A 20,982-nucleotide genomic window follows, 5' to 3' on the forward strand; every position below is an offset into this window, starting at 1 on the left:
GAGAGCTGTGCTTTGAAACCAGGTAACTTTAAACACAGGATTTTTTTTTTTTTTAGTATGCCCAGTACTTTAGTATACTTACACTAAACATAAAATACTTATGTGTCTTATACTTATATAGCACCCTGAATAAGTCAACAATATTATGCTTCAATTTAGGACTAATGATGAAATATTTTTCTTTAAAAACGGTTTTTTCTCCCCCTGACAAACCAATTATAGGTAAGTATAAAGAATGAAATAAAAATCACCTTTAACCCTACTGCTCAGGAGGAATAACCACTCAAGATTTTTATGAATCTAGACTCTTTGCTCTTTTTTTCTGTAAATGTATGATATATAATTTTAAATAGAAAATTTACTACATATTATTTTATACCTTAGTTTTTTAAAACTAACATTATAGGCATTTTCCAATGTATTAAAATAATTCATAAATCTTTTTAAAGCTGCTATTACGTTCCATCTTCCCCTACTGGTGGGCTTTTTGGGTTGTAGGGTTATGACAATGTGATGATTAACAACTTTATAAAAAAATCTCTGCTCAAATTTCTGGTCATTAAAAAGAAATGTAACATATACTATCATCTGAATTCATGTAATCACAATCAAAGGTCAAAATGATCTTACAATCATCTCTGGCTCATCTCCCTCTTTTATCAGAGTTTGACTCTAACTCTACCTTGAAAACACATCCAAAATCCAACCATTTCTCACTACCTCCTCGGCTACAGTCTTGGATCAAACCAACATCATTTCTCTTCTGGACTGTTTTAATAGTCTTGCCATCTCCTTGCTCCCATTTAGTCTCTTTTTAATAGGAGCAGTCACAGCAATCCTCTATGACCAAGTCATTCCTCTGCTCAAAATCCTCTCATGACTCTATCTTAGAATAAAAGCCAAAAACCTTAATGGCCTATTAGGCCTGACACAATCAGCTTCACGCAGCCCTCCAACACCCTTCTCTGCTTCCCTTCAATCTGGAACTTCACATTTATAGTTCAAAAACATTATTAAAAGTTTAATAATTATCAGTAATTTAATCCCTATCTATATACACTTTACCTTATTAATTACCAAAGCTTGACAAATTATTTCATTTTGCATTTCAATGAGACGAGGAAATTATTTTCAGTGTGAACTTGAGTTCTGATCCCTTAAGCATATATTTTAAAACGGACAGTATTCTATACATTTGTGATTAATTTCCTACTTAGAATACTGAAGTAGTGCTTTTCTGTTTCATCGTAGAGAAATGATGGGGGGGAGCATTAATTTACTCCACCATGAGACATACAACTTTAAAGTCACATGTTTTCAAAGCATTCTCCATAAACTCTCTGTAGACTGCCTTAAAAATAAATACAACCTTGGGGGTAAGCAAAGATTTCGTAAGTAGCAATAATCATAAATGAGGGAAAATAAGGAATTAGATGCCATTAAAATAAAAACTTCTGTTCACCAAACATCGAGAGAGAAAAAAGGTAAGCCACACATTGGGGAAAATAGTTGTAATACATATATCTAACAAAAGATTCATATCAGAATATTTTAAGAATTCTTAGAAAGTAATTAACAAATAGACAAAATAACAAAATTTTAATAATGAGAAAGTGACTTGAATGGGCACTTTGTAAAAAGGGATATCCAAGGAAAGGTGTCTGACATCATTACCCATCAAGGAAATGCAAATTAAAACCACCATGAGATATCCCTATATACCCACCAAAATGGCTAAAATTAGAAAAGACTAGTGATACAAGTGTGAACAAGGACTAGAGCAGTCACACATAACTAGGAGAAGTGGAGGTACAACTACTTTGGAAAAGTAGATACTCTGGCAGTACCTATTGTAAGGCTACAAATCTCACTCTTCATTATATACCCAAAAGAAATCAGTGCATATCTACCCAGACACTTCTGGAATATTCTTTGTAGTTTTTTCACAGTAGTCAAAACCAAACAAACAAACCAAAAAAACTCCAAGTATCTATTATCAGGAGAATGAAATACTACATAGCAAAAACAAAACAAACCTAAAAACATACATATATACTTAACAACATGCACATACCTCAAAGAAACACATTACATTAACTGAAGCCGATACACACTCAGAAAAAGAACATGCTACATAATTCCATTTAAATGAGGTTCAAAAACAGGTAAAATTAACTGGTGGTGACAGAAGTCAGAATAGGTAGTGGGGGTGAGATGGATACTGTCTGGGAAGGGTCACAAGGATGAATATTCTGGGTACTGGAAAAATTCTGTACCTTGATCTGGGTGGTTAGTAAAACATACTTCTAAAGTAAATGTACTTTACACAATTTATTGAATTTATTTTAGAACTTAATTCAAAAAGTAAAAACAAAAACCAATGCACAACAAATTGAACTGATTATAATTAAATAAAAATGATGTATTTCCACTGTAAAAGACGAGATTGCTCTACTATACTGTGATTAATACACATATCAAAGTTTAGTTTGTCTCTTGCCTCAGATGGTACAAACCATCTGAGGGTCTACACAGCTTCACAAGCCTATGTGATAGAATGTAAAAAATAATCGTCTGACTTGGATGTTTGGAATATTCATTCTTCTTGGAGCAGCACAGACTTACAGGACTACATTTACTTTGCTCTGGATCCATTCAATTACTTGGTTTTATGTAATATTTACAATTATAATATTATAAAAGCACAGGCTTACCATTTCGTGACTAAACCTACTGACAAAACATAAAAGAAACTGTTCCAGAATAGATTTAAGTATAAAGTTGACAATATAAAGTAATTATGTATCTAACAGAAATTAGGGAGTAGAAGAGATTAAAGGTGAATGACAGCACAGAGGCAGCAATTTCCTCACCTTACATAGTAAGTAGTTAAGATTTACTGCTTAAAGTTGATGGAACAGGAAATAACTATCGAAGAATAGCTTTTAAGTTATATTATCTAATTTAAGACAATCTATTTTTAAAAGAACATTTCTGCCCTTTTCAGACAAGTGAGGAATTAGCCAATAGAGGTATGGATTATCTATACCAAGATCCTAAGATCCATTTTAAAAAAATCTTTTTTTATAATTGAAGTATACTTGACTTACAATGTTGTATTAATTTCTGCTGTAGAGCAAAGTGATTGTTATACATATATATACACATTTTTTATATTCTTTCCATTACAGTTTATCACAGGATATTGAATATAGTTCCCTGTGTTATATAGTAGGACCTTGTTGTTTATCCATTCTATATGTAATAGTTTGCATCTGTTAACCCCAGACTCCCAAGCCATCCCTCCCCCATGCCCCCTCCCCTTGGCAACCACAAGTCTGTTCTCTAAGTCTGTTTCTCTTTGGTAGATAAATTAATTTGTGTCATATTTTAGATTCCACATATAAGTCATATCATATGGTATTTGTCTTTCTCTTTCTGACTTACTTCACTTAGTATGATAATCTCTAGGTCCATCCATGTTGCTTGAAATGGCATTATTCATTCTTTTTTATGGCTGAGTAGTATTCCACTGTATATATGTACCACATCTTCTTTATCCATTCCTCTGTTGACGGACATTGAGGTTGTTTCCATGTCTTGGCTATTGTAAATAGTGCTGCTATGAACATAGGGGTTCATGTATCTTTTTGAATTACAGTTCTGTCTGGACATATGCCCAGGAGTGGGATTGTTGAATCATATGGTAACTCTATTTTTAGTTCATTTTTTAAAAATCTTATGTATCACTTAAAGCTTTAAAAAAAAATCATCTGGAATAATTTTGCTAGAACTAAGTGGCAATGAGTTTCTGTCATCATCTCTGCTTATCTGTTTCTAAAAACCCCCATATATGAAAATAAACCATTCCATTTTTTAGACACACCCTGCAGGATGTTGAATCAGAACATCACAATTCCAGATATGTGTTAATGATAACAATGATTAGTCAAGGTGTGACTAAATACATTACTTGCAGGTCTTTAAAGATTAAACAGATACAAGTTTACCTTTATCATCCCTAAGATTACTAGAGAAGCTATACATAGAAAAAGAAATTTAGGCCCCAAACAACTACATAAAAAAAACTAACCTACTGTGAGTTCACTGGTGGCCTAGTGGTTAGGATTATAGGCTGTCCCTACCGTGGCACGGGTCCAATCCCTGGTCGGGGAACTAAGATCCCACAAGCTGCATGGTGCAGCCAAAAAAAAAAAACCACAAACCACTAACCAACTACTAGTATGAACAGAAAGAGACAAAGATTTATTCAGTCTCAAGTGATAAATAATTTAGATAAATAGTTTAAATTAATCTCATGAAAGCATCAAAGAAGGGGAGCCCCACTTAGCCAAATAGCCCTAATGGTATCATAGCACAAATCAATCACTGGAGTTAGCAATGATAACATACGCTTATGAAAGCAGGGAGAATAATATATTTCCAGTTACTTATTCAAGGACACGGGCCTATTACACACCCATTGCGAAGGAGTGAAAAGGTGAATCCAATGAATCACTAATCTTAAGAAGTGAGTCTAAGAAGCACTGAAAGATCAGTGAATAATTTCTGTGTAGTATTTTACCAAGGTTAAAGTCACACATCCTGAATGGAAATAAGAAAAGAATTCAGTCAACATAAATAGGGTACCTGGGGTCAACTTACAGCCTAAGAAAGAATACAGACAAGGATACAGGCAATTACAAAAGTGCAGGGTAAGGGAAATATGGAGGAGCTAAGGAACACATAGGATGTCTATCCAAACCAAAATGAAAATGAGTTAAACTGAGGTGTTAAGAATGACTAAGATGATGAGTAGATTAAGAGAACTGAAGAGTAAAACAGAAAGCGAGCACTGCTTGTAAGAAACAAAGTCAAGAGACAGTAGGAAGAAAAAGTAAAAAAAATCCTACCAAACCAAATGCAAATAAAATGCACAGTACTTTCAAGAAACCAAGCTCTACGTGGCTAGAATAATGTGAGAAAAGGTGAGGCAAAAGATGAAGTTGCATAGGTAAGCAATACAGGACAACGAAAGCCATTTGTGAAGAAGAACTGGAAGGTGGTAACACTGGGTATAAGGGAATCACTTAGGAGCCAGTTGCAGATTCCCAGCTAAGACAAGATGATGGCGCGAATCAGGTTAATGGCAGTAGAAACAGAGAGAAATGGATGGATTTAAAGGTAATTAGGATGTGGAATTTACAGAATTTCGTGCAAGGATGACTGAAAAATGCAGGAGAAAAGTGAATCAGGGATATCACCAAGGTTTCTCATTCAGGCAAATCTTTAACACCAAGTGATGCCATTATATGATACTGAGAAGCAAAAAGAATGATTCTGGTGGTGGTAAAGGTAGTAGGAGGACTGGACAAGATAAAGCCAGAGTAATGTACAAATGAAGATGCCTGATAGGCACTAGGATATATGGGTCCCAAGATCAAAAAAGAGTGTTAATCTGGAGATATAAATTTGAGAATTTCCGGGGCTTCCCCGGTGGCACAGTGGTTAAGAATCTGCCTGCCAATGCAGGGGACACAGGTTCGAGCCCTGGTCCGGGAAGATCCCACATGCGACGGAGCAACTGAGCCCATGTGCCACAACTACGGAGCCTGTGCTCTACAGCCCGCGAGTCACAACTACTGAGTCTGTGTGCCACAACTACTGAAGCCCACGCCCAGAGCCTGTGCTCTGCAAGCAAGAGAAGCCACTGCAATGAGAAGCCTGCGCGCCGCAACAGAAAGTAGCCCCTGCTCCCGCAACTAGAGAAAGCCCGTGCACAGCAACGAAGACCCAACGCAGCCAAAAAAAATAAAATTAATTTTTTTTTAAAAAAATTGGGAATCTCCAATGTATGCCTAGGGAGATTGTATAAAGTGCATAGATTGAGAATAGTGGGACAGATAGACCCCAAAGAGCACTCTTTTAGGAAAAGGCAGATAAACGTGATTTTGTAAAGTAAGAGTAGAACTAGAGTAGGCCTAGGGTGGTGGCCTTAGGAGTACATGGCTAAGGTGAAGGGGATTTTCCTGGAAACGAGTAGATCACAGAAATGAAAGGCTATGGCAAGAGTTTTCAAACATAAGTATGCATCAGAACCATACTAAGACAGCTTGTCATTCATAATGCTGGGCCCTGTCCCCAGAGTTTCTGATTCAGTAAGTCTGGAGCTGGGCCTGAAAATATGCATTCTCTTAACAAGCTCCTAGGTGATGTTGATGCTGCTGGTCGGGGGACCACACTTGTAGAACTACAGGGCTAGGGTATAGAATGAACTACACGTATGGGCACTGAAATCACACTAGATGACAGCAAGCCTTGGGAGAAAGAAAAGATTGTGCTTGAGGTGACAGCACTACAAATAATTAAATGGGACAGACCAAGATGTCAAGCAGAGAAAAGCACAAAGGACCATGATACAGCTGGACAACAAGACTCAAAGGATTTATGGATTTTAAACTGAAGAAGCGAAATGGTCTGAAAACAGCATTTGGGACCAAGGGGAACGATGACTTTACCTCTTGACTATAAAATACACAGGGGAAAACACGCTAGCTTCAAATTGAGAGGGCTAAAGGGTAATATGTCTTCAGGAAGAATCAGGTTTCAGTTTCAAGTTCCAAATGAGTTTAATTCGAATTAAAACAAGAAACCATTTTTAAAATCTCTCAAGTTGGAAATTTTTAAAAAACTGATAATCCATCACTGGGAAGGATTCAGTTCCTTTCATATTAAGGGAAAAAAAGCATATTTCAGTTATGGATCTTAAGATTTTTTTTAAAATAAATTTATTTATTTATTTTGGTTATGTTGGGTCTTCATTGCTGCACGCAGGCTTTCTCTAGTTGCAGCGAGCGGGGGCTACTCTTCATTGCGGTGTGCAGGCTTCTCATTGCGGTGGCTTCTCTTGTTCTGGAGCACAGGCTCTAGGCGCGAGGGCTTCAGTAGCTGTGGCACGCAGGCTCCGTAGTTGTGGCTCACAGGCTCTAGAGTGCAGGCTCAGTAGCTGTGGCGCGAGAGCTTAGCTACTCTGCGGCACATGGTATCTTCCAGGACAAGGGCTCGAACCCACGTCCGCTGCATTGGCAGGCAGATTCTTAACCAGTGCGCCACCAGAGAAGTCCGGATCTTAAGATTAAACATGAAAAACTGCACTTTCTCTCATTTAATTAACCTTTTAAATTCTAAAAGGAATAAATTATTTATTTAAAAGAAAGAATATGAAAGATATAGCATACAACTATTTAAGGTAAAATGTGGACGTACACCAGCATGCACATCCAAAGAGCTCAAGAAACCCCAAAGAGGATAAGCACAAGGAGAACCACATCTAGATATATCATAGTCAAAACTGTTTTAAGCCAAAGACACAGCAAATCTTGAAAGTAGCAAACAGGGGACAAAAATATAATTAATAGCTGACTTATCAGAAACAATGGCGGCAAGAAGGCAGTACAATGACATATTCAAAGTGATGAAACTATTAAACAAAAAGCCAAAGAGCATATACATTTGTAGAAATCACCAAACTGCGTTACAAAAAGGTTCCAACAGTATACTCCCCATTGTACTATACGCTCACTCATATTAGATATTACCAAATTCTTTCTTATCAGTCCTAATAACCTTCTATGATGAAACTCATCATAAACTGTCAAACTCTTTTCATCCTCATCTCTAGTAATCTGCTACTCTGTGCTCTAGCTACTACAGAATACATAACAGAGAAGTTCATGGACTATTTAAAAAATATTGGCATCCCTTCTTTAATATTACCCTCCACTCCCTCAACCCAAAATTTTACTCTTTGATATTACTCCCTAAGTAAAGCTTCCCTAAATTCTTCAGGTAGAGTAGTTTGCTTCTTTGTAAATGTACTTTATATATACATTTATACATAAAACTTAAACTATGCATTTTATTTATTTATTATTATGAACCTCTTGGAGAAAGGAAATGTATCGTAATTTTTTTGTTGTTCTCCTGTGTATATGTGCTAATGAGTAGGTTCCCAGTAAATGTCTGTGGAATGAATGAAAAGATACAGTGACCTATGCTGATGAAATGTACTGATGAAAGAATATAAGGAATTAAAGTATCAGGGGACAAGATAAAGAAGGCTGCAAGAATGGCGGTACTTTAAGATGATACATGTTTATGTTTGTTAGCTTAAAACAATAATGGAAATAAGATTTACTGAAAGATAGAAACAGTATTAACACAAGCTGACAACAACAGTAAATATATTTTAGTAAACCAAAGTAGGTTGGGATTAACAAAGTGGAATCAGTGGCTTTATAAACTGTACTGGTTAAACCAATTTATGGCTTCATTAGATTAAGAAATTTGCTCACTAAAGCACATGGCTGCTTTTACTTTTATTACCTTCAAATCCCAGTGCTTAAACACAGACATACCTTTATATAGGCAATTATCCAGGACTAATTACACAATTTGACTATGGATCATTCAGGCCCTCATATGTTTATCTTCCTAGACTGAAATCAATTAGGTAGCCTGAGGTCATGAAAACAGCACTGACTCAGGAATTAAACAACCTGGGATTTTACCCCATGTATAGGAGCTAACTATGCTTGTTTCTTCAAGTTTCTTTCTCTGCTTCAAAAGGGAACATTTCACAAGGCCAGTAGATAGCCAACAGCCTCCAGCTGCAGGGTCTTTGGGATCTGTAGCAGTGTTCCAGCTGAGGCCATATTCCCCCTGGTTAGCTCCCAGTGACAGACTGAGCATGACAATGGTACCAGGGCCTGGCCATTTCTGCTTACTGAGGTATTCCTCTGTGGGAAACCTATGCACTGGAGTTCCCCACAGGGCTAACAGAGACTCTCACAGCTGCAACATAGTCTGAGTCTCTTCGTATTGAATCCTCCTTCCTTCTTTCTCTCATTTAACAAGTATAAGAACTGTATCATGGTCTGTCTAGTGCTCCTCCTCCTCTTTATCCTACACAGATGCTATCCCACAATAAATCGCCTCCCCTTTTAACTTTGTCTTGGCATCTGCTTCCCAGAGGACATCAGCTGACACACTGACATATCCTATTCTCCAACCACAAGGTTTACTGAAATCTAGCTATCATGTACTGCCAACTTTACCAGAATACTGACTGGGCATTTAACCAGGTTACAAACAGGCTTGTGTACTACAAAGGAATATAGATTAGAAAGTCTCTTCAGACACTAAAAATTTTACCTCCTCTATGGTGTTGAGCGAAAATTAATTTGGTTTAACCAACTAATCAATATTCAACATGCAGAATCTATCAAAAGTACTTACATAACTGTGTTGTCATCCACTAAGATATCACAACCATGAGCAGGACACGAAATAGTCTGAAAAAGATCAAAATTTAAACTATGTCTTCATTCAACAAATATTTACTGAATGTTTACCATTGCCAGGAACTTTGCTAGGTTCTGAGGATACCTTAACATTTATAGGACCTTAATCACTCCCTTTCTATTAAAGAAAACATGTGTGTGTATGTGTATCACCATAAAGTAAGTAAAACTGCTAACCCAAACAACTGGTTTTTCAATATAAAATTTGACTGGCAAAAGCAAGAGATATGACAAAAATTCTCAACAAGTTTAGCCTGATAAATACAAATGTTAATGCCTGCTGAGAAAATATTACCTGGACTGGATCTTTAACTGGAATGCCTCATTGTAAATAGAAAAAAGTCTCAATTATCTTTTAGTTGTTTTAATCTAGAAAAAAAGTCCACATGCAATTCACAACCCAGAACGCTTCACCTATTTATATTTGTGTAAGGGTCTAAACACTATAAGAAATTCAAGAAAAACTCAGAAACAAATTAGCATTTTTACCTGTCCCATGCCTTCTTCCATTATTTTGGTAGTTAAATATTCGCTCCAGCACTGCATACAAAACTTATGTCCACATTCAAGGCCAGTGAAATACTGCAACAAAAATAATACATGGACTTTGAAAATACATTATCAGGAGAATCACTATATATAGTGACTCAATAAGGCTCTACTAGGTCACATTTCTCGCAGTGGCCAAAATGTCCAATTTGACATGACTAGATGGGTTCCTAAAATGAACTTCTAGGTGGTGAAATCTATACATGCAAATTCATTGAACACAAAACACCTAATTAATGAGATGCATCTGCAGTAGATATTTATAATTTTTAGGAAAGGCACAAAACAAGTTTGTACCAATAAGCATATGAAAAGATGCTCAATATCCTTAGTCATCAGGGAAATGTAAATCAAAGCCACAGTGAGACATCACTTCACACCCACTAGGACAGCTATAATCAAAAAGACATAATAAAAGCGTTGACAAGCATGTAGAGAAATCAGAACTTTCATACACTGCTGGTGGGAATATAAAATGCTACAGGAACTTTGGAAAACACTGGCATTTTCTCAAAAAATTAAACAGAGGGCTTCCCTGGTGGCGCAGTGGTTGAGAGTCCGCCTGCCGATGAAGGGGACACGGGTTCGTGCCCCGGTCCGGGAAGATCCCACATGCCACGGAGCAGCTAGGCCCGTGAGCCATGGCCGCTGAGCCTGCGCGTCCGGAGCCTGTGCTCCGCAACAGGAGAGGCCACAACAGTGAGGCCCGCGTACCGCCAAAAAAAAATAAAAAATAAAATATATCATATGATCCAGCAACTCCACTCCTAGGTATATACCCAACAGAAATGAAAACATACATCCCACATAAAAACTTGTACACAAATGTTCACAGCAGCATTATCAACAATAACCCAAAAGTGAAAACAACTTGAATGTCCATCAACTGACAAAATGTGAAATATCAATAATAACAGAACATAATTCAGCCATAAAAGGGAGCAAAGTATTGATACATACTATAATGTGGACGAACCTTGAAAACACGCTAAGTGAAATAAGCCAATCACAAGAGCACATACTGTTTGATTCCACTTATATGAAATGTCCATAATATGTAAATTCACAGAGAAAGAAAGTAGATTTGTGGTTGCTCAGGGCTGGGAAGCTTAGGAAGGAATGAGAAATGACTGTAAAAGGAACAGGTCTTTGGGGGGTTACTAAAATGTTCCAAAATTAATTGTGGTAATGGCTGAACAACTCTGTGACTGAAGACCACTTTAAATAGGCAAGTTGTATGGTATGTGAATTCATCTTAATAAAGCTGTTATTTTATTTTTTATTTTTATTTTTTTGCCACGCCACGCGGCTTGTGGGATTCTTAGTTCCCCAACCAGGGACTGAACCCAGCCCACGGCAGTGAAAGCACCAAGTCCTAACCACTGGACCGCCAGGGAGCTCCCAAAGCTGTTATTTTTCAAATGTGACACAAATACAGCACTTAATGGAGCTGCATGGAACATGGCTAACCTAGAAAATAAAATGCTATGGAAACCAAAATATTTACTCAGAATAATAGTAACATTTGAATAATAGTAACATTTTGGTCTAATCTTATACTACTTATATGATTTGAAATACTATCTGTTTGACGGCTGGTTAAATGAAGGATACTACTATCTTCTATAATGGGATATTAAAAGCAGGTACTTTAAATAATATAAGAGAGTCTAGAGGACTGTATTTTCAAAAGACAAATAATGGTTATCATACTTTATTTTTTAATTCTTTTTTTGGCTGTGTTGGGTCTTCGCTGCTGTGCGCGGGCTTTCTCTAGTTGCAGTGAGCAGGGGCTACTCTTCACTGCAGTATGCGGGCTTCTCCTTGTGGAGCCTTCTCTTGTTGCAGAGCACAGGCTTCAGTAGTTAAAGAACACAGGCTCAGTAGTTGTGGCTCATGGGCTGTAGAGCGCAGGCTCAGTAGCTGTGGTACACGCTTAGTTGCTCCGCAGCATGTGGGATCTTCCCGGACCAGGGCTTAAACCCGTGTCCCCTGCATTGGCAGGCATATTCTTAACCACTGTGCCACCAGGGAAGTCCAATGGTTATCATATTTTAGTTTAAGAATATTTTACAATATTTACTACCAATTTTTTTTTTTTTTTTTGCGGTACACGGGCTTCTTACTGTTGTGGCCTCTCCTGTTGCGGAGCACAGGCTCCGGACAAGCAGGCTCAGCGGCCATGGCTCACAGGCCCAGCCGCTCCGCAGCATGTGGGATCCTCCCGGACCGGGACGAGAACCCGCGTCCCCTGCATCGGTAGGCAGACTCTCAACCAATGCACCACCAGGGAAGCCCTACCAAATTATTTTTAAATGAGTAAGTAATACAGGCTGATGTTAAAGACAATTATTTAACAATATGAGTTTACGTTGGAAAAATAAGTCTCCCTCATCCCCATCCTTCTCTACCTTGTCCTCTACCGCTCTACCCAGAAGTAATCACTATTTCCAATATCTTACATTTATATTCTTCCAGAGATGTTCTAATGTACACAGGTACACACACGGTAAAAGTACCACAAACTTTCTTCTGCATCTTGGTTTTCTTTATTATTATTATTACCTTTGTGATTGTGAATGTGTATCAGAAAAAATTTGTACAAGTGAAATAGTAACAGTATAAATTTAGAATTTGATTATTACAAAGCTTTGTTCATAGGGGCTGTTGCAATTTATACTATAGAAGAGAACCTTAGTGGGAATATGACCCTGGTGACCCTTGCTGACCCACGTCAAAACCTTGGTGACCCATGTCAAAACAGTGTATTATCCAACTCCTTGATCTCTGCCAATCTAACAGGTGAAAATGAAGTAACTACCATTAGTTTTCATTTTAATTTCTTTTTATGAGTGAAGTTTAAACATATGAAAAAAGATTTAAGGCTGTATATTTCTTTTTCTGTGAAATTTCTTCTCCTATTTTGCCCATTTTTCCTCTGAGCTTTTTTTCTAAATCATTTACTGGGGTGTTTTACTTATGTAGAAAATTGGCTGTTTATAAGTGTGGAAAATATTTTCTCCCAGTTTCAATGTTTACATTTTGCTGCTATGCAGAAGCTCTGTATTCATATGAGGCAAAATGTATTAGTTTTAGAATCTATGGCTTCTAAATTAATTTAGATATAAGCAGTTAGGTAAGAATCGAAGTTTCCAGATGGCTACCAAGTTGTTCCATCAACCATTTATTAAATAATCCACCTTATCTGAAATGCCTCCTCTATTGTATACTAAATTCTCCTCATGTATACTTGACTCTCCTGTTCCACCGCACTGCCTATTCCTTTTTTTTCGGTTGCCCCGGGTCCTAGTTGCGGCTCGCACGCTCCTTAGCTGTGGCATGCAAACTCAGCTGGGACATGCATATGGAATCTAGTTCCCTGACCAGGGATCGAACCCAGGCCCCCTGCACTGGGAGTGCAAAGCCCTATCAACTGTGCCACCAGGGAAATCACTGCACTGCCTATTCCTGAATTTGGTAGGACTAGTTCCCTCCCTACCGCCATCAATCTATTCTTTTTCTTTATTTCATTATTATTCCTCTTTCCAAATACTTGGCATTCATTTATCTCCCCTTTTCTTCATACAAATCTTCCATACTTCTTGCCAAGTTTATTCCCAGCTCTTTTATTCATTCTGTGGCTCTTATAGTGGCATTTTAAATTCTATAACATTTTCTAATTAGCTGTTATTTGAAATATGCTTACAAAATTTCTGATGTTGCTTATGATATAGATGAAAATAGTCAGGATACAATATTACAGCATATCAACTATATAAAAAATACCTGGAAAGTAGCCAGGGAAGAAAATGTTTCAGAGCCCTGAGACTGGTTTTACAGAACAAATCACAGAAAATATCAAGGTTAAAATATGGTTCTAGGGCTTCCCTGGTGGCGCAGTGGTTGAGAGTCTGCCTGCCGATGCAGGGGACACGGGTTTGTGCCCCGGTCCAGGAAGATCCCACATGCCGTGGAACGGCTGGGCCCGTGAGCCATGGCCGCTGAGCCTGCACGTCCGGAGCCTGTGCTCCGCAACGGGAGAGGCCACAGCAGCGAGAGGCCCGCGTACTGCAAAAAAATAAATAAATAAAAATAAAAATATATGGTTCTATTCAGGGACTTCCCTGGTGGTCCAGTGGTAAAGAATTCACCTTACAATGCAGGGGACGTGGGTTCAATCCCTCATCGGGGAACTAAGCACACGTGCCACAACTACTGAGCTTGCGAGCCTCAACTAGAGAGCCTGCGTACCGCAAACTACAGAGCCCATGCGCTCTGGAACCCACGCGCCACAACTACATAGCCCACACACCCTGGAGCCTGCACAACACAACTAGAGAAGAGAAAACCTGCACACCAAAACTAGAGAGAAGCCTGCGCTCTGCAACGAAAGATCCCGCATGCCACAACTAAGACCCAACACAGCTAAAAATAAATTTAAAATAAACAATAAATAAATCTTAAAAAAAATATATGGGGACTTCCCTGGTAGCGCAGTGGTTAAGAATCCATCTGCCAATGCAAGGGACATGGGTTTGATCCCTGGTCCAGGAAGATCCCACATGCCACGGAGCAACTAAGCCCATGTGCCACAACTACTGAGCCCACATGCTGCAACTACTGAAGCCCGCATGCCTAGAGCCCACGCCGCACAAAAAGAGAAGCCACCGCAATGAGAAGCCCACACACCACAATGAAGCACAGCCCCCACTCACTGCAACTAGAGAAAGCCTGCATGCAACGAAGACCCAACGGAGCCAAAAAAAATAATAAATTAATTTTTTAAAATATGGTGCTATTCAGAGATTGACAATGATTCTAACTCATTCACAAAATGAGTGAAGATAAATATTTGAGAAATCAATATTCTCACCCATTAAAAAAAAGATCTGGGGGCTTCCCTGGTGGCGCAGTGGTTGAGAGTCCACCTGCCGATGCAGGGGACGCGGGTTTGTGCCCCGGTCCGGGAAGATCCCACATGCCGCAGAGCGGCTAGGCCCGTGAGCCATGGCCGCTGAGCCTGTGCATCTGGAGCCTGTGCTCCGCAACGGGAGAGGCCACAACAGTGAGAGGCCCGCGTACCGCAAAAAAAAAAAAAAAGATCCGGGAAATCAATAAAAAGAATCTATTCTCATTACTCCCCAGTAGTGAAGGAGATCTGGCACTAACCTGTTACCAGATTACTAAAGGAGAGTAATTTTTGAAACTATAATGAGAAGGGGCATTCTGTAAAGGACAAATACAGTAGAGTCATGTATCAGAAATTCTAAAGTGTTTTACTGGTGACTTAAAAACACATACACAGGGCTTCCCTGGTGGCGCAGTGGTTAAGAATCCACCTGCCAAAGCAGGACATGGGTTCAAGCCCTGGTAGTGGAAGACCCCACATGCCGCGGAGCAACTAAGCCCATGCACCACAACCACTGAGCCTGCACTCTAGAGCCTGCAAGCCACAACTACTGAAGCCCATGCACCTAGAGCCCGTGCTCCGCAACAGGAGAAGCCACCAAAATGAGAAGCTGCGCACCGCAACGAAGAGTAGCCCCCACTCGCCACAACCAGAGAAAAGCCCGTGTGCAGCAACAAAGACCCAACGCAGCCGAAAATAAATAAATAAAAAGAAAATGGCCTTAAAAAAAAGAAGAACACATACACATCCTCATGTGCTTTATTCGTTTTTCAAAGACTGAGAGATTAAAGGTCACAATGGTTAGTATGTGATCACTATAAGTAACACCTTTACTTCTGGGACTTCTACACCAGGGCTTATTATAAGATAAGATAAAAAGGCAAAAAGAAAGCTTTCTTTCCCCTCCCTTTCCAATAACTTTTTGTTTTTTTTGATGTGGACCATTTTTTAAAGTCTTTACTGAATTTGTTACAATATTGCTTCTGTTTTATGTTTTGGCTTTTTTTTGCTGGGAGGCATGTGGGATCTTAGCTCCCCGGCCAGGGCTCAAACCCGCACCCCCTGCATTGGAAGGCAAAGTCTTAACCACTGGACCACCAGGAAGTCCCCCAATAACTTTTCTAATTAAATAGATAACAAGACTAAACAAGATAAATTAAAAAAATAAATCACACACGCATGCCCAAAGATAAAGCAACAACTAACCTGTAGTATAAAGACATATTCATTGTGCTCAAGAGTTTTGTCATCAGGCTTCCCTGGTGGCACAGCGGTTAAGAATCCGCCTGCCAATGCAGGGGACATGGGTTCAAACCCTGGTCCGGGAAGATGCCACATGCCCCGGAGCAACTAAGCCCGTGCGCCACAACTACTGAGCCTGCGCTCTAGAGCCTGCAAGCCACAACTTGAGCCCTTGAGCCACAACTTGAGCACTATTGAGCCCGTGAGCCACAACTACTGAAGGTCACACACTTAGAGCCTGTACTCTGAAACAAGAAAAGCCACCACAATGAGAAGCCCGCACAGTAGCCCCTGCTCACCGCAACTAGAGAAAGCCCGTGTGCAGCAACGAAGACCCAACACAGCCAAAAATAAAATAAGTTAACTTTTTTAAAAAAAGAGTTTTATCATCATGGATATATCAGGGTATCATCCTGTCTTAGTTCCCTTTCCTTCCTCCTCCTCTGATATATTTGTTCCCTTACTACCTTGTGTTTACCTACTTGGCTCCCTGGGTCTTTCCCTGATTCAGGGGATCAGATTATCTATTCGTTAAACTTACCCCTGTTTATATCATAAATATATCTGACCACAAATACACTAAAAATATATAAAATATTATCTACAACAGAAATTAATGGTGCTGAAGAAAAAGAACTGAAAAAATACATACTCTTAAAAGTTTCATTTATCTCCACCATTTACAGATAGCAACTAATGTCAAAGAAAAGAACATTAAGAATTATCTTTCTTCTATCAGAAGTTGCCCATATAATCTCTAAACTTAAAGTCATTTTGTTCATAAAAACTGAGCAAATAATCAGGGCACCAGTTCCCTCATCTGTAAAATGGAATGAGTTAAAAAGGAAGATAGAGCACAAAGATTCAGAAGTGCCCCAGGAATGAGGAAGCCGAGGGTGGACAATAATCACAATCTTCAACTTTGCTTTTATCTATTTAACATACCTTACTCTTAGAAAATACAAATTATTTATCTCATAAAAATAATATGGTAGCCCAAGCTATATTTCCTAGTAGAGCTAAATCTTATGCTTTGATTCAAAAGAACATTATTACAAAGTGAGTAACTGTTGCCAGGACCAGGAACCCCCTGAACTGGCCACAACACAAGGGGGCAGAGGGATGGGGGAGGAATCTCTGAACTTAAAGAGTGTTCCAAAATCTCAGGAAATTGTTTTTAAAGAAGAGACCACCCAAAATAGTTAACTCCAAAGTATTATAAACTAAGCTGTCAGAAGCATTTACTTAAAATCTGTTTTCATGTGGTACTGTAATAAAGCAAAGTTGCTTTCTAGGGGAAAGGTATCAAAGATACACAATAATAAAAGGCTAGTATCAGTGTTTGAAGAAAGTAGTGGAAACTGAAACATGGGAGTTATTTAAGTAATGTAAGTAATCATCCATCCAATTAATAAAGCATGAATGAAGAATCTCAGGTGACATTTACTTGCAAAACTGAAGAGGTTAAAATTATCCTTCTTCATTAGCCTAAAAACTGTGAGAAAAGAAGTCCTAGTTTCACCATGATTACTTTTTCCTAACACGGTTTCCTTAACACTTTAACTTACTTTCCAACCCATGCTGCTGTTTGCTTTTCCTGTCATTTACATAGCCAAACTTCCTTTAAAAGAGTAATCTGTTTATATTTATTGCTTCCCCTTCCTTTACTACTTTCAAGTCAATAATTCTTCGGCCCATGCAGTTTGGTTTCCCATCTTACCACAATACTTAAAATATTGATAACTTTCCAGGATCATCAGTCAACTTCTTGTTGTTAATTCCAAACTCACCTTTCAATTCTTTTCTCTGAAGCTAGCACTGTTTACCATTCTTGGAACTGCATTCTCTTCCTTTGGCTTCTGTATTTCCTAGTTTACCTAACTACCACACCTTCAGAGGTTAGTTCAAATGTCAGTGTCTGTGGGAAGTTCTCCCTGATCCAAAACTGGGTTAGGTGTCTCTCCAACATGTTCCCACAGTATCATGCCCTATCAAAGCACTTACCATTTTTTCTGACTATGTCATTTTACTTATCTGCCCAGCTAACCTGTAAATTATCTAAGGCAGGCATTATGCCTTTATTCTCCGTTGTTTCTAACGCTTAGAATTGTGCCTGGTGTGTTGAATGATTGAATGAATAAATAGTGGTTTCTCCATTATCAGTTACAAGTGCAAGCACAATTTACACTGCGAATATCTACTCATGGTTTTCAATTCTAATTTGTTCAGACTGCCAATACCAAGGGCACTGAGGAAGTTACAGGGGTTATTTGCAAGCAGCTAGCTTCAGTACTCGAATTACATTTAAGATTTAAACTAAGGAGGAGCTGCTATAATAGAGTGCCAAGGGAAATGCCAAGGAATAAGGAAACCTTGTATAAGCTGGGACAAATTATTTGGGCCTCAGTATTACCTCACAGAAACATTTATAAACTGTAAACACTACACAAATGTCAACTATTAAAGAAAGATGATAAAATGGTGAAAACATGAAATAAATGTATTTTTAATAGGAGTGCTGATTGTTCTTTTTAAACACTTAAGTTAGGATTGTGATTTAAGGAGAGGGAAATGAATAAATAGTAGTTTCTGGCTGATAGAGATTTGAAAGAATATCTTATTCAATTTATTTGAAAGATTAAAAACACTGAGACCCAGCAAGATTAGATGATTTACTACCCAAAGCCAAAAAGCTAGTGTCAGAGCTGTGATCAAAACTTGAGAATTTGGAAATTCAATTAAGCATTTTACCTACTAAATTATTTTAACTCTGATTTTCCATTTCTCTAAGAGCATATAATTAACTTCCTTTTAAAACTTCTTTTCTAAGCACTTGTATGTGTAAACAAATTAATTTCCTTCAAATGGGAACCTTTAGAGCTACACATGTTAAACTCTAAGATTAACAATGAAAAACCTTCAATATGTAAAAATATATAACATAGGTGACAATGACCTGGTATACACTAATTACTAGAAAAGGCTGCTTAACTATTAGAGAATATGAACAAGGTAGTTATAATTGTTGTATAATTAAATTATTCTTAGATATCCTGAAACATCTTAAAAGGTGAATTCCAAGTAACTAAACCCCTTTTTTTTGCCACAAATGTAATTTTCCTATGGTTACTAATAACGTGCCTTCATAGGAAGACTATGTTTATTTAAGCCTAAAATTTCTTCACTAGATACCCCAAAGTTAATCATCTAAATTCAATAGGTTTTTAAGAGTGATACTTGTACTAAAGAATCTCCGTTAGAATGGATCTGTGTGAAAATCCTGAAAACCCTGAAAGCTCCCTAGTGAAATAGCATTAAAGACATTTTATAAGTGTTTTGGATATTTATTCTAAAAACTTAGTTTTAAATCTATTTTAATTTGGATGGAAAATAATTCTGTTTGCTGCCTATCTATTACACAATTCTCTCATGGTGGTAATATAAAGTGGAAAAGATTTAAGTGTGTAATGACAACTTGGACAAGTTGCTGCTTTAAAAAGCAACTGGGGGCCTCCCCTGGTGGCGCAGTGGTTAAGAATCCTGTCAATGCAGGGGACATGGATTCGAGTTCTGGTTCGGGAAGATCCCACATGCCGCGGAGCAACTAAGCCCGTGCGCCACAACTACTGAGCCCGAGTGCCTAGAGCCCGTGCTCCGCAACAAGAGAAGCCACCGCAATGAGAAGCCCGCGCACTGCAACGAAGAGTAGCCCCTGCTCACTGCAACTAGAGAAGGCCCACAAGCAGCAGCAACGAAGACCCAACGCAGACACACACACACACACACACACACAGCAAATGGGGGAGGACTGAGAGAGAACAAGCTCTTACTCTTTCTTTTCCTTTCTTTATCCTTAATATATTGATAGGTTACTGCTTTGCTACAATCCCAGACTCCCAGATCTTCCTTTATTTAAATAATGAAAAGTTGATTTACCCTCTGAAATACAGAGTCAGTGCTAGCCTTAAACTACCAGATACTCACCGAGTTAGGGTAGTTCAAGTAGCAGATCTGACAAGGCATATCCTGTGCTGATGACCTTGTATTCATCTGGCGTGTTCGAGACTTTTTACTTGGATTAATTACATGACACTCAGCAAAGAGCTTCTCCAGGTTTCCATCAAAGTACCTGCATTATTTAAACAGAAAGGATGAGAGCCCAGCAATAGCACACTGTTAGAGCTCTCCAAAAACCTGATTTTCTATAGGGAAAGTCAATGAAGTAAATTAAACCAAGACCATAACCTTTCTTGCTCAGAAGAAATAAGCTGTATGGCTACAAACTGTAGCATACAGAAGCATATGTGTATGAAAGCAGATTGAATTTTTGTTGCTATTTTGACACTGTTTAGTTTGTTTCTATCATGAGAGGTTAAGCTATTAGTAATATTAACAACACGACAATTAAAACCTAAGGATGAAAGTTGTACTATCTCTTAAGTGGGACCTTATGAAGAGTAATGGTATTTCAGAAGGCTAGGCTATATTTTATACCAATGAATTCATTTTATTAATAATTTTAGTTATACCAGTTTAAATATATTAGCAAGTAAACCACCTATAAAGCATATCTTATCCCACAAATCATTTAAAAAACGAAACTATTACATGTGTCTCATTCTACAAAAGACTTGCTTTCTAAATATTCTTTTAAAATAGTTTTTAATAGGAAAAGGGAAGAAGGAGGAAACAAAAAAATGTATCTTTAGAAGTTTTTGTATCAAATAATCTATACATTAGCTTTTTCATAAAATATGTATCTAAATATATAGAAGTAGTTCACCATCTAATATGTCAACAGCATGGTATGGCAAGTACTAGCTACAGAGTTTCAACTGAACTGTAAATTTCTTGACAGAAGACAGTGGTAAATAGCACAATATCTACCATTAATCCAGTTAAGACATGGTCTTTGGCCTC

At 38.2% G+C, this 20,982-nt stretch overlaps 1 protein-coding gene across 1 annotated transcript in view; it reads right to left on the bottom strand.

Annotated features, from left to right (window-relative positions):
• ARIH1 (ariadne RBR E3 ubiquitin protein ligase 1) overlaps positions 1-20,982 on the bottom strand; it is a 113,095-nt gene that overhangs the window by 31,768 nt on the left and 60,345 nt on the right. The window contains exons 3-5 of the mRNA XM_022579959.3: positions 20,047-20,191; positions 9,852-9,944; positions 9,298-9,353 (exon numbers count right to left, since the gene is read on the bottom strand). Coding sequence (XP_022435667.1) covers positions 9,298-9,353; positions 9,852-9,944; positions 20,047-20,191 — 294 coding nt within the window. The remainder of the gene's footprint in view (positions 1-9,297; positions 9,354-9,851; positions 9,945-20,046; positions 20,192-20,982) is intronic.

The sequence above is a fragment of the Delphinapterus leucas genome, chromosome 2 (genome assembly GCF_059928025.1).
Source record: "Delphinapterus leucas isolate spDelLeu-1000000601 "Yukka" chromosome 2, BTC_Dleu_Yukka2, whole genome shotgun sequence".
Taxonomy (NCBI): Eukaryota; Metazoa; Chordata; class Mammalia; order Artiodactyla; family Monodontidae; genus Delphinapterus; species Delphinapterus leucas.